A 14,205-nucleotide genomic window follows, 5' to 3' on the forward strand; every position below is an offset into this window, starting at 1 on the left:
AGTCTAACACAAAAAAGAGAGATGTATGCACACATAGCGTGTCTTCCTCTTCAGCAACTCCCTTATTATTTAATAGCCACTTCTATTGGCATGATATCTCTTCTAATAAAGAGCAATCATTTCCCTTCCTTTTTCATCTTACGAAAAAAAAGGGCAAAGATGTCCTTAGGCACCAAATAGCCCCCAGACACCAACTTAGAGTTGGTAGAGGGCCTAGATCCAGCACATTCCTCAGTCTCCTGAGCATTAAAACTTAATTCAAAGTGAGAAAGAAGACGGCTTCCTGCAGCTCAGAAGAATTTTGGTAAGTGCTTTGAAATAGCACTAAAAGTACTGAAAAACTTTACACTTTCCATCATGCTTAGCTCCATGAGACTTTTTAGGGGTACTGCATAATCCCATAGATTTACTTAGAATTTCACCTTCTTGTCTTATTTTAGACCCTTCTTTGAAAGCCACGTCTTGTTTCTTCATGTGGTATGTTGGGACAGAAACCACTCAAGAAATCATGTGACTGCCTGTATAATCCAAAATGCTGTGTAGTAAAACAGTTTTTGTAACAAGGTATATCACTGTGTTTGGGGATACAGTACCACAATGATATAAATGGCATAGGATCCTGTATGAAAACTTGAAGATGCAAAAAAACAATGTATCTTAAGGAGGAAAGGAGATAGGAGCTTGAACTACTTGAGGAGACAAATCCAATATTCTTTTCATGTTTCCATTTGTCATGGAAAGATAGAGCTCATAGAGTTTTTAAGAGACGGAAGAAAGGGATACCTGTGAAGCTCTGTCCTGGATCAAGCCATTTGAAATCATTGAACTATTGGATTATTGTTTTTCCCCTCCCAGTTTCGGTAGAAAATGTGGCTCTGGACACCCTAATGGAATTATATACATGGATAATTAAGAAAAATGTCTGAATTTTCACCTCCTGTTTTACACACACACCTTTTGAGTACAGTGAGGAAAGTGTTACTTATTTGTCTACGTATTAACAGTGTGAGAACAGATAAGCTCATATTTGGAAGTGGCACCACTCTCACAGTTGAACCAAGTAAGTATCCTTATTATTACTTCTATAAGTTAAGTTAAAATGTGGGGGTAGGGGAGGACAAAGGAATCTTGTGATCTGGTTTGACTGTAAGCATTTTCTGATGCTGGAATCTCTGGAGTACACTCTCCACAGCCAGGGCTTAAGAGTGAGTCCTCAGCTTGTACCTACCTAGGAAGGCTTCAGAGAAACAACTGGGCTGGCTGTTTATATCACCATTATTCTGTAGTCTCTAAACACCACTGATGTGCACTTTTGAAGCTTAACAAAGTGTAATTTATGCCTAGTCTGAATGGCACTCTGACCAATGTTTAGTGTGAAATGTCTTAACTTTATCAGTGCTTCTGTGGATTTTCACTGTCTCATTTTGAGCGGTTATGCATTGTTCAGTGTAAAACTGACATGAGAGAGAAGTTGTGGAACTTCTCTTTAGGTCTGTGGTATGAAAAGCTAGTTTTTGGCACTGGCACCATGCTCACAGTGTTACTAGGCATACCACGTAAGTAATTTTATTGGCATGAAGGGAGAGAAGGAAAGTTAAATAACTTTGAGCTTAAATTTGCAGAGCTGTCTCATATCCAAGCTGCTCAGCATGAATGAGAATTAACTACTAAGTTGTCTAGACTCTAAAATAGTGCCTTAAAGGCTTTCAGGAAACATCAATCTGAATAGTTCCAGATGTCCCTAGGAAAAGACAGGATGGGTAGTTTTTTTTGGTGACTGCTTGAACTGTGAGCAAGACCCCTAATATTTGGAAATGGTACTCTTCTGGAGGCTGATGCTTGTAAGTATTGATGGAGCATCTTCCCAAGCTTTTCTGTGGGAATATTAATGTTGTACCAGCAGGGGAGTTCGTTAGGTTATCTTTGTTGTCCTAAATATCAAGATGCAGACCTAAAAACATGTCATGGTGCCTCAGAGGTCTACATGGCTTTTAGGTGCTAAGAGAAATGTCCAGTGTCATTTTGCATCCCTAAAGAGTCCAACTTTCATTGCAGAAAGGCATGAGCCTCTCTTAGACACTGCCTAATATTTGCCCAAGCCTGCAGGACACCTCGCATGGCAGTAAATGTGTGTTTTGGGACAATTGAATCCCACTGCCAATTCCTAAAGGACAATGGAATACAAAGTTACCACTCTGAACAAAGATTTTTTCTTTGCAAGCAATAAATCATCAGCTGTAAATACAGGACACTCTCAAATTTCCAATATTTCCAGTATTAGTCTATATTGATATGGACTTAGCAGTTATCAATAGAGGAGGTAAAATATCCCATAGTGAATATTACGATCTGGCAATAAAAAAAAAAAGCAACAAAAGGCATACTATGAGTAATGGTATGAAACTTTAATTGAGTGCAGTTTCCATTTTGTTCCTATGACTTCTGTTTTTCTAATTGAGGGTGGGAGTGGAAATAGAAAAATTAGGATGAAATTTTAAAAGCTGCATAAAGACTTTAGGGCAAGATGTGTGGCAGAAAAAGATAATAGGACTTAGCTATCTAAGTCCCTCAATGTCTGCTGAAATACTTCGTATTTGGAAACAAAAATTTCCAGAGTTCTTACCACCAGACTTTTTTGTTGCTGGTTTTAGATTTCTTTGGCAGATGCTCATAAGTGTTTAAAGATGCTAAGAACCTACATGCCTTATAACCTGAATCTTTTAAAACTTCCCAAACACAAAAAGACATAGAAAGCATGCATTAATAGCATATTATCCTCTTGAGGGCTCAATTAAGAACAGCTAAGGTTTTTCCTGGTTTATTCTATATAAAATGTTCATTAATAAAACTGAGACACGTAACAGGATAGAATATATAGCTAATTCCATGATTTTGTAAGATTAAAGGAAAAGAGAGATACAACTTTTTGTAGTGATACAATGCAGCTTATACTGTCTAATATAAATGTGTCCCCACCTGCCTCCCCCACCCCGACAAAAGCAAGAAATGGTAAGAATTCATGGCTATATTTTCAGGTAATGCAGAATAATGTGACTCAGTTGAAACTGGCAGGGTCTGATAAAGAAATAATTTATCTTTATTAACAACAATTGCATTGTGCAAATTTTCTCCCGCTGAGGATTTTCCCCAGTGAGTTGCAACAGAGAAGCAGCTTGCTGGTATACTGTCTGCTTGGAAATACTGAATGTCAGAAAACATGAAAAGCCTTTAAAGCTCTTCTCAAATAACAAGATATGCACAGAGCTAAACGACTCTGGCAAAGCCATATTACAGCACCTAGAAAGGAAAAGTGTGTGGGAGGAATCATAAAATGAGCCTTTTTTGCTTTACTAGTTGTAACTGTGTGATACTGCTGCTCTTGTCTTTGGGAAGGGGACTCAACTGACTGTGGAGCAAAGTAGGTATTCTTTATGCCTTAACATGGTCTGAACTGCTACTGTTTGGTTTTTCACTTTTTTCCTTTCTCCTCTTAAAATTCAGGAAGCCACCTCCCCGGTGCTTTAAAGTCACAAATGAGACTTAAGGATTTCTGTACATAATCTTTTGATAAATAACTCGACATCTTAAGTTTAAAAAATATGCTGAAACCCTTCTCAGGAGCTGCCAAAGAATTTGGATTCCACAAGGCAAATCTTGACTGCTGTCATGCCAGGTTTGCTTGGGGCTGAACATCTATCCATTTATTTAAGCATCTTAAAATATTTCCTATAGTCATTATTAGGTTATAAGGCCATGATTGGGAGTTTGAAGGGAACTAATGCCCCTGTGGAGTTTCACATTTAAGTTCCTAAGACAGTTTGCTTTATCAGGGTTAGAAAGACATCATTGAGGGGAGGGAGGATGGTACTATACAAAAGCATTGAAAGGAGTCTTAGGTGATATTTTTCTACTAGTTTAATTCCACTAAAAAGTCCAGAGTTTGGAATCAATTGAATAAGTCAAATGAAAGTGATAATGACTCCATTCCTTTTTGGTGTCTATTTGGTGTATGTGTTGACAGCAATGGAGTTGTGCTTGTTTTCATTAGCAGAGCCAGTCATGGGAGAGTACTGTTTGCCTCGTACCTCCATTCTTCTTTGGGGGAGTCGGGGGTTAGAGTAGAATTGAAGCCCCTTGAACAGAACTTGCAAAGATATCCTGTGAAAAATAAAACATTAGCACTGAGGGATCTTTTGAGCAGAATGCAACACATCTGATGCAGAATTCAAACCCTAATGCACCTCTCTTTAGCAACAGAGACCCATGAGGGTGCTCCTTTCATGTCAAATTGTAGCTATGGTAAATGTAAAAACATGTACATTCTTTATGTTTTTCTGGTAGCCTGTGATAAGCTGAGCCTTTTTGACATGGAGGCATACCGGATGAATCCCTTTAGCTTCATATTTTTATTATAACTCACATTGCTAACCTTATCCTAACATTAGCATGTGGAGTGACCTCAGTTTCTCTACCTGTGACTTGAGGGTAAAGATATTTTGTTTCTAAAAATCATGATGATTGTTGGGTGCTAAAGGATCTCAGGAGACCAGATGTGTGCCAAAAAGACAACCCCTTCAAGTTTAAGTAATCTTATTTCATTACTCATCTTGTGTTTCCTATAAGAAATCTGCCTAGAAGGATGCTGCTGTGCAGCTGAAATTCAGGCTTTTTTTTCAGTTGTCAAGGCTTTGGCATTCCTGTATGTTGCTTAGAATTCAGAATTCCACTCCTGAATGATTTATAACCTGGAAAAAATGCATACAAAATTTTCAAAGCAACTCTGCCAAAATATGCATGAGGAAGCTCAGAAGCCAAATACTATGAAAATGTACCACTTGCATCCTTTAGGGTCTTTCAAAATTCCAGTTCTAAGGCATGTTTTTCATGCTTTGATGTTTGTTAATATCTTAATCCTGAAGAACCACCATTGAAGACTGGCACACTAAGGTGAGAATGACTATTAGGAGACTTGTCCGTGGACATCAGATTCACAAGTCTGGGGATATTTTCCCCTTGAAATCAGTTTGTTATACAAATTTCTGCATTAAACTTCACACTTTCCCTAGAGTTGTGGGACTAGCAGTATAGCACAGTGCACAAACACTAAAAGTCATACTTTTTGCAACAGATACGAGACTTTTTGTTGAACTAAGTACCACTACTGTTACCTTTTTAAATGTCTCCAGACTAGGAGATAATTTGCACTATTTGCAATGTATAGTGGGGAAAACCTCCCCTCAGTTTAAAGTATCAGGAAGTTCTGGAGAAGTGGAGATAAGCAATCTGGAGACAACTTCTGATTGTTTCTCTCCTACTTGACAAAAATTATTCTTGCAGCTGAGCATTTGTTGATGAAAAGATCAACGTTTTCATCCGCTCTAGCAGCAATGCCTCTTTTCTGCCATTTATCCTATTGATTAGAGTAGCCTTGTACAACAGGTCAACAGCAAACTGCCTTCTCTCTGTCACCACTATTGCTATGGTTATGCATGTTAACCACTTCAGAATAAGGTTGGGGGGAGGAGTAAAGAAAAAACAGTTCTTTTCTCATATCTCATGAACATATAAGGCTGTCCTTGATGGAAGCGTTATTCTTAGGAAACAAATTTTTGAGAAAGCAAAATAATTTGACTCTTGGATTTGCATCCTTAGAAGTTCCTTCTCATTTGCCAGTCCTCACTAACAAAATAAATAATTCACATAGATAAAGACTTCATATATAGACACATCTTCTGGCAAAAACAAGCTTAGAATTTCAAGAAATCAAAGCTCCTTCAACAATCCTACCCTCATACATCCTTTCTGTCTTTGATCTGCTCTTTTGGAAACAGCACCAAGAAATAAAGACAAAAAAGGCATTGACTCAATGACAGTGCCAGGGAAGGGTCACAACTGGACTGTATCTGAACTGTGCATGGCTTAGCTCACAGGTAAGCTTGCAATAGAATAAAGTCATGCCCAAATAATGTATTTTTTTCACAGAAAATCGAGAAGATGCTAAACCAGAAGTCGTTGCGATTAAATCGAAGAAAGCCAAGGAAGGAAAGAATGTGAATGCTGTGTGTTTGGCAAGGAATTTCTATCCAAAGAACATCAGTTTGGAAGTATCTTCAAATGAAGTTGTATATGAACAGAATGAACCCATTGTGACATCTGAGGGGACGTACAGTACTATTAAAGTGGTTCAGGTGACACCAGAGACAGAGGTGACTTGCAAGGCCAAGTTCAAAAACATGACTTTTGCAGACAATGGAACATCATCTGCAGGTACAATTTTGTGGTACAATTACAACTTATTCCTGAGGGTAGTAATGTTCCAACACTTACTGTTGCCCCTTCTGAGAAGCATCCCTTGGGCATCCAGCAGGAATAGGAAAGACGTCTAGATGCTTAAGCAAGTAGAGCTGAAAGATATTTAAAAGCACCTAGCATAGGTGGTCTTAAATTTTCATTATTTAAGTCCTTGGAGCTACTTGAAAAAAAAAAAGAAATAATATTCACAGAATCACAGAAAGATTGAGGTTGGAAATGACCTCTCCATATCACCTAGTCCAACCTCCCTGCTCAAGCAGAGTTGCCTACAACACATTGCACAGGACCTCATCCAGACAGCTCTTGAATATCTCCAAGCATGGAGACTCTACAACCTCTCTGGGCAACATGATCCAGTGCTCAGTCACTCTCCCAGTAAAGAAATTTTTCCTTATGTTCAGACAGAACTTTCTGTGTTTCAGTTTGTGCCTGTTGCTTCTCATCCTATCACTAGGCACCACTGAGAAGACTGGCCCCATCCTCTGGTTGCCCTCCCTCCACATATTTAAACACACTGATAAGATCCCTCCCTCAGTCTTCTTTTCTCCAGGCTAAACAGTCCCAGCTCCCTCAGCCTTTCCTCATAGGAGAGATGCTCCAGTCCCTTAATCGTCTTAGTAGCCCTCTGCTGTACTGGCTCTAGTAGTGCCATGTCTTTCTGGTACTGGGGAGTCCAGAACTGGACACAGTACTCTAGGTGTGGTCTCACTAGAGTTGAGTGGAGGGGAAGGATCACCTCCCTTGACCTGCTGGTAGCACTCCTAATGCAGTCCAGGGGTTCTTTGCCACAAGGGCATATTGCTGGCTCATGGTCCACTTGTCCACCAGGAACTCTACATCTCCTGCTCTGCAGAGCTCCTTTCTAGCAGGTCAGCCTCCAGCCTGTACTGGTGCATAGTTTTTTCCCCCAGGTGCAAGACTCTGTGCCTCCTTTTATTGAACTTCATGAGTTCCCCTCTGGCCATCTCTCCAGCCTGTTGAGGTCCCTCTGAATGGCACCACAGCCTTCTGGGGTATCAGCCACTCCTCTCAGTTGTGAATCATCAGCCAACTTGCTGAGGAGGCACTCTATTCCTTCACCCAGGTCACTGATGAAGTGAAGTTGCATAGGACTAGACCCCATATTGACCTTGGGGGACACTACTAGCTAAAGGCCTCCAACTAGACTTTGCACCACTGAGGACAACCCTCTGAGCTCTGCCATTCAGCCTTTTCAGTCCACCTCACTGCTCCTCTAGTCCGTACTTCATCATCAGCTTGCCTATGAAGAGGTGTTGGGAGACAGTGTCAAAAGCCTTGCTGAAAACAAGGTAGACAACATCCACTGCTCTGCCCTCATCTACCCAGTCATTCATTCCCTCATAGAAGGCTATCAGGTTGGTTAAGCGTGATTTGCCACTTGTGAATCCGTGCTATCCACTCCTGATCACCTTCTTATCCTTCACATGCTTAGAGATGGCATCCAGGACAAGTTTTTCCAGGGACGGAGGTGAGGCTGACTGGTCTGTAGTTCCCTGATTCCTCCTTCTTGCCCTTTTTGAAGACTGGAGTGACATTTGCTTTCTTCTAGTCCTCAGGCACTTTCTTTGTGAATTTATGTTTACTAAAGACCCAATACTTCTTGATAGAATACCTGCTAGAAGGTATCCTGAAATTGCTTTTCTAAAAACAACAAAAAGTGAAAGTGGTTTCATTTTTGCTTAAAATCACTTATTTTGTAATTTTTTTTTTTGCCCTCATAAAGTTCATTCAAAAAGATAAACAACTGAGGAATCTTTTGTTTGCTGCAATTGCATGTAAAGCAAAATTTTCACCTGAGATTGTCAGAAATAGTGACTGCCAGCTGAGTCTCACACAGTACTGCTCATCTGTTGAACTTTGTTCAATCTTGTAAAAAAATTGTATAATTTGTATAATGCCTTTTTTTTTTAATCACACTACAGAAAAGGAGATTGAAGAACCAGTAACAGTGAATGTTTGCAACATCACAGACACGTCTACAAAAGGTAGTTGCCTAAAGGGATTGTTAAGTTATGTTACTGTGTTGGAAACTGATACAAACGCATGAAAATATATTTTCTCGGGTGGAGAAGAATCAGAATACATATTTATCAAAAACAACTGTCTTTTTCAGTGTAGCAGAACATAACAAGAGCATAACAGACAAGCTTTGCTTTCAGTAAATAATTAACAGGAAGCAAAAACTGATCTAGACAGACATCTCATCTCTTCCATGCTGGTGTCATGTTTCTCTACTGTCTATTGTCCTCTGTTGCTGTTTCTTTCTCTGAATCAATGACTTGTGTTTTTTTTCCCCACTTTCTTCCAATATCCCAATCTAGATCGTGATCTCTCCCCTCTTTTCTTTCTCACTAAGCAGGTATCAAAACAGAGAAAGTGAACATGCTGTCCATGGCTGTGCTGGGTTTGAGAGTCCTGCTGGCAAAAAGCATCGCCTTCAATACGCTCATGAGTATCAAGTTGTTTCTTTTCTGAGGTAGGAAAATATGTAACTTGATCTGTGGAAATACTGGAAGCAGATGCCAGAATGACCACTTGGTTTTGTATACAAGGAGTGATACTTGCTCCTATCCTCCTTTTTCCATTGACTGACTTTTATAGGTTTCTGGGGGGGGGGAGGGGGGAAAGAAAGAAGGAAGGAAAGGAAAAAAAAAAGAAAGTAGTACCTGTCTGTGTCCAAAGTTCTTTTTTTTTTTCTTTTCTGGCTGATCCCCAAACGTGCTTTGCCTCTACTTAGGCCAGAGCACCTCAAGTTTTATCAGAAGCACCCAGGAAATCTCTCACTGACTGTTTCAAGTGGCAGAGCACAAAGCCTGGAGAAAAACCAAAGTGAATGAGTCGTCAAAAGTGAGGCTTCTCAAAACTAAACATGTGAAGGAGTGAGAAAAAGGGAGTAAGAGAGAGATTTTTTTTAAAAGTCAATGTACCAGAAGTAGCAAAATGAAAAGTAGAAAAGTAGAAAAATGGTCTAACCTAAGCTTTGTGAGTCTACCTCTCTAACAGCAATCAAATGGTGTCACATAGGCCCATCTGCCTTAAATGTGGGTAAGACTTTAAAACACACTTTGTCCTTCCAGGTGTTGAGGAAGATTGCCATCAATAGTCTAAGGAACAGAAGGAGAGAGTGTATACCCTCAGCAATTTCAACAGCATAGGCCAAATCTACTGACAATAAGTATTGAGAGCACAACTCTGCACCTTCCCCTGGGTCCCTATAGATTTATCAGTCCCTTCACTTTGTCATGTGGCTTTCCAGCTAATGCTATCTGGAAGTTTTCTTAGGCATATTATACTGTTGCATCCTGCTTAGCTAGTTTCTGTCGTTGTAAAAATAATTGTAGCTGCTTTTGCTGTTTCTTTTTCCCAGTGAACGGAAGAGTGTGTATTTTCCTTATCTCTCTCCTAAGTAGAAATTGATATCCCCACTCCTCTGAACATTGCATAGAAGCAACAAAATTGCTTTGGTAGTTTTGAAAAATCAGAATTTCACTATAGATTCACGACCCTTTTAAAACCCTGTCTATAGGCAAATTACACCACTTACTGTAGAGATGTTTTACAGCTTAGAGCATTCAGGCACAGTAGATATCATTTAGTGTTAATGGTTTTTAGATAGCTTCAATAATAATAATTTTCTAGTGTAAACGCAAAGATCTGTGTTGTGAAGATCCTTGAAGTGATTCACTTCAAACAGATAATATTAAACCACAGCAACACTTTAATTTGTATTTCTTTACCATGTGTCTCTTTTACAAAATGTATGACTCCTGCGTTTTGGGTTTACCCAAAATAAAGTTTTACTATGCCAAAATGTTCTGTGGTTTGTGCTGTGCTTTTTCTTCTGAATTTGGGATAGACATTACTGAAATCCAACTGTCCTGTCTGATGACCAATGCAATCTAGAAATCCAGCTTTGATAGCCTATATTTCCCCTTGGCTGAATTTGTCTTTTCTAGGCTTTGAACATGGAAAGGAAGGGTCTCTTTGGCATACTGAAAGGTTTCAGGAGGGGCATGAAATTCTAGACTCAGGGGGCTTGAATGAGGTTTGGTCTTTCAGATACCTCTGAAGAGACCTAACCAAGATACTCTGGATCATAGCAAAAAGGGAGATGTGTTTATAGAGAAATCAGTTAAGAGTTGGGTTGATATGGGCAGTAGGAATGAAAATACCGATCTCAGAAAAGGAGAAAACATGCTGGGTTTTTCCACTCATTGGTACTAGAAAGGGGCCAACAGGAAGTAAAATACAGTGGTTTGGTAGAGTGGTACAGTTTTCATAGCAACTTGGTTACTCATCTAAAAGACCCCAACACTCATCTGCAAGCAACAGGCGGGATGCTGTGGTTAATGCTTATGACTAAATCGTACCATGCAAGGAGAACGCCCCCTTATTTTGAAAAATATGTTAACCACATCCTGGAGGGGGGAGCTTATATGATTTTTCAGATACTGACATACTGCTAGCTCCAAGACAGTCCCTACAAAGGGTGTGTAGTAAAGTCTGTTTAAATAACCTTTGTCTGGCGAGTCCCTCAAATCCTGCAGATACATAGATGAAGACTGTCACCCTATCCAGAAGACAAGTGATGTTTGCACAGCAGTTCCAAAAACAGTAAAATGCTTTTTAAATTCATTCCACCACAATAATTTAAACTAGTCATTTTGCTTGCTGGTGTTTCTATCCTGATTTGCTGATAACACCCTAAACTTTTTGTGTTGCGCTCCACATCAAACCTTTTCCAGTCTCACAGGCAAGACACAGACTCGGAATACCATTTGTGGACGTTTGTGCAAATCAAGGAGTGGAGTTTTCCTGAGTGGCCTTTGGTTGGGTCTGAAAGAACTGGCAGACTGAAAATCCTGTGACACAGTCCAAACAAAGTGAAAGATCTACAGATGTGTGACTACTGAGGGACACAGCATTGACTTACACAGAAATATATCAGCCAGATAAGGACATCAGTCTCTATTTTTCCGAGGCCCAGCCATATAAGCGTAGGACACCCGAGGCCTCATTTGCATGATGAAGAAATTCAGGGCCTGTGTAATACCTCCATAGTTAAGTATTTCAGACCTCCCTGTGCACTGCTGGGAATCAGATCAGTGTGGGAAAACTTAAGAAACTGAGGTCATGAAAGAAGATGCTGATCTGGTACATAACAGTAAGCAGCCTATCCATAATCATTAAAGCTGTAATCAAAGTCTACTAGAAGTTACAGGCATTTATTGCAATGAGGGTAAGATTGTGCATGGCTTCCTAGATACCTTTGAAAGTACTTATGTTTTCTCTCCATGGGAAGAATCTTCTCCTTACACAGCATCCTATCAATACATCATCATACATTACCTCCCAGGTGATGAGAATCAACAGACTAAGCTTTTTATTAGTGACATTTTACATGACTCTCTCAGAATAACTGTTCAAAGCTGTCTTCTCCCTTTCTCTGGCATGTGTCAGCAAGAGATTTTTTTCTTCCCCTTCCTGTCAGTAGCATTGCTGCTTTATGAAGCTTTATACCTGTCACCTGCTGTGCAAGTTCAAAGGTTTTTCTCTAGCAATTACAAAAGGTAGGAAAAGGCATGACGTTCACTCTCTAACTTTTCTTGTCCAAAGAAAGCTTCTCACTCCACCTTCTACTTTCCAAAACCAGGAGATAGGACTACACTTTCAGTAAACAACTGAAGTTTCAGCATAGAAGATTTCATCAGCACACGTTCCAGGGTGTACATCTACAGAGGTTGAGAGTCGAATTTTTTCCCTCTATCACCAGATAGCTATGTCATTCCATTGTCTACAGAAAAAGCTTCAGCATGTGCTTCGTGCCTCTCTAAACTACCTAAGAGATATCTTCCTCCATTGACTAGAGTTTGGCAAACAGCTGGGATGCAAGTGGTAAAAGTGCAACACATCAGTCTTGCTGTACGAAACTACTAGTGATTGCAAATGCAAATAGGAACCTAAATGTCTTTGTGAGCTGAAGATGGAGAGGATGTTGCTCAGCTCTGTGCTCAATGTAATATTATCAGTAATTGCATGTATGAAGCAATGCTAGACAGAATACAAGTAGCATGGGAAGCAGAAGGGCTTTCAGCCTCTCCTGAAATAATGATCTGGTGGATCTGAGTACATCATTCCAATGAAGTAAACAAACAGCATCAGAAGTCAGAGGATCAGCTAAGGTGGAAGAAAGAGAAATTTTGTCTTTTCCTATTACGTGCTTGTCACAATCCATTATTTTCTTGCAGATGACTACACAAAGAAAGCAAATGCTGTGTTTATCATTATACTGGGACTGAGAGACCTCCTGACCAAAAACTTTGCTCGTAGTCCTCAGATGTTTTGTTTTCTGAGGTAAGGAGGGAGGATCAGTGTCACTTATACTGCTCAAGGAAATCCAGCAAGAACTGTGAATAGATTGAAGGTGTGCCCTTTTCTTCATGTTTTTCCCTAATGGACAACCTATGTTCTTCTGCTTCTTGTATTTCACACAACAGCTAGGGAGAGCTTTAGCAAGGTCTCATGGCATTTGGAACGTCCCTAGGAATCCAAACCAGATGTACAGAGAAGACAGTAGATGACACACAGCTTCTCTGCCCTTTTAGCATTGCAGGTGCAGCTGCAGGATGGCCTCAGATGTCTAGAGCAGCATGGAAAACACATGATGTCCGTATCTAGTTTGGCATCTCAAAAGAGGATTCTCTTGAAGAAGAGTTTTCCTACCTCTGTGTACCTTGTTGATCCTAGATGGTCAGCCAGAACATGGGAAAAGGAATGAAGAGCCCAAAATGCACTAGAGGTCTCGAATAATGGGGTAACTAAATTCCTTGGTAACTTTTTAAGTTAAAGAGCTAGAGTGTGGAGTTCATTTTTACATAGTAAGCTTGGGTCACAAGAAAAGCAAGTCCAGCTTAGGGTCCATTAAGGTAAATAGGAGATTCTTTGCATCCTCAGGGAGTCCAGAATCAAAATCAGTGCAAAAACTGTTGAGAAAGCCTGTCCCAATGCATTGAATAATTCAGTTTTCTTCTTTACAGGATTTCAATAAATGAGTCAGTGGTGATTCAAAGAGGAGAGTGTATAATCCACCCCTCTCTATTAAATATGTGGAAGAAAAAGTGCCTTTTTTAAAAAATTAACACAAAATCTTTTCATATTAATTTTCCCTGAGTATTTTTAGGTGTTATTACAGTTTCTGTAGCACAATCCCATTTTTTAAGAGAAAGCTTAAAGAATCAATTTCATCAGCAGCACTTTTTTTACACAACATAGCAATATTTACCGTGCTTAATCAAATTACGTCATTCAGCAGATTTCTCTTAATTTCAACCATTGTGCTGAAAGTTTCAAATGGATGTATAGGCAGGTGTCGTGCTTTTTATTAGATATGAATAAATTTCATTTCTGTCTAGGCATCATCATGGCAATTTCTTTTTTAAATTTATTTTAGTTTTAAAATAACTTCTACGACCTGGCTCTTCAGAAAGCTATTTTCTTTTTCTATAAAAGAGTTCATTAGAAAGAGGAAATTAGTTGTCCAGATTTCCAGTGAAAATCTAAACTACTTTGCTAACTTCTGAAAATTCCATCACTCAGAAGTTGCTTAAAGGGCATAGCATGTTTTAGAGAGATAAGCTCATTTCTGTATTCTGTTCTCAACAGTACTTCAATCTTTATTCAGTTTTGTCAACGTCAAAGGAAATTTCTGCTTGATGTAATTTTATGGCTGTTCTGTTCTAATTTATTTTAGTTCTTTTTACATTGTTTTCTTATTTTAACTTAGTAGGATCCCCACAGTATGCTTGGCCCTCTTTTTTATCCATTGTTAGTCCTTTGCTCATAATGTGGTGCACAGTTGCCTCAGATCTTTCT

At 39.4% G+C, this 14,205-nt stretch overlaps 1 gene segment (V, D, J or C); it reads left to right on the plus strand.

The window, feature by feature from the left end:
• Nucleotides 1-544: 544 nt before the first annotated feature.
• Nucleotides 545-10,138, plus strand: LOC104144753 (T cell receptor delta constant-like). The segment is given in 5 exon segments: nt 545-1,060; nt 5,983-6,267; nt 8,256-8,318; nt 8,690-8,809; nt 9,411-10,138. Coding segments are annotated over 4 exon segments (609 nt in total).
• The last annotated feature ends 4,067 nt before the right edge of the window (nt 10,139-14,205 follow it).

This window comes from Struthio camelus, chromosome 25 (assembly GCF_040807025.1).
Source record: "Struthio camelus isolate bStrCam1 chromosome 25, bStrCam1.hap1, whole genome shotgun sequence".
NCBI lineage: Eukaryota > Metazoa > Chordata > Aves > Struthioniformes > Struthionidae > Struthio > Struthio camelus.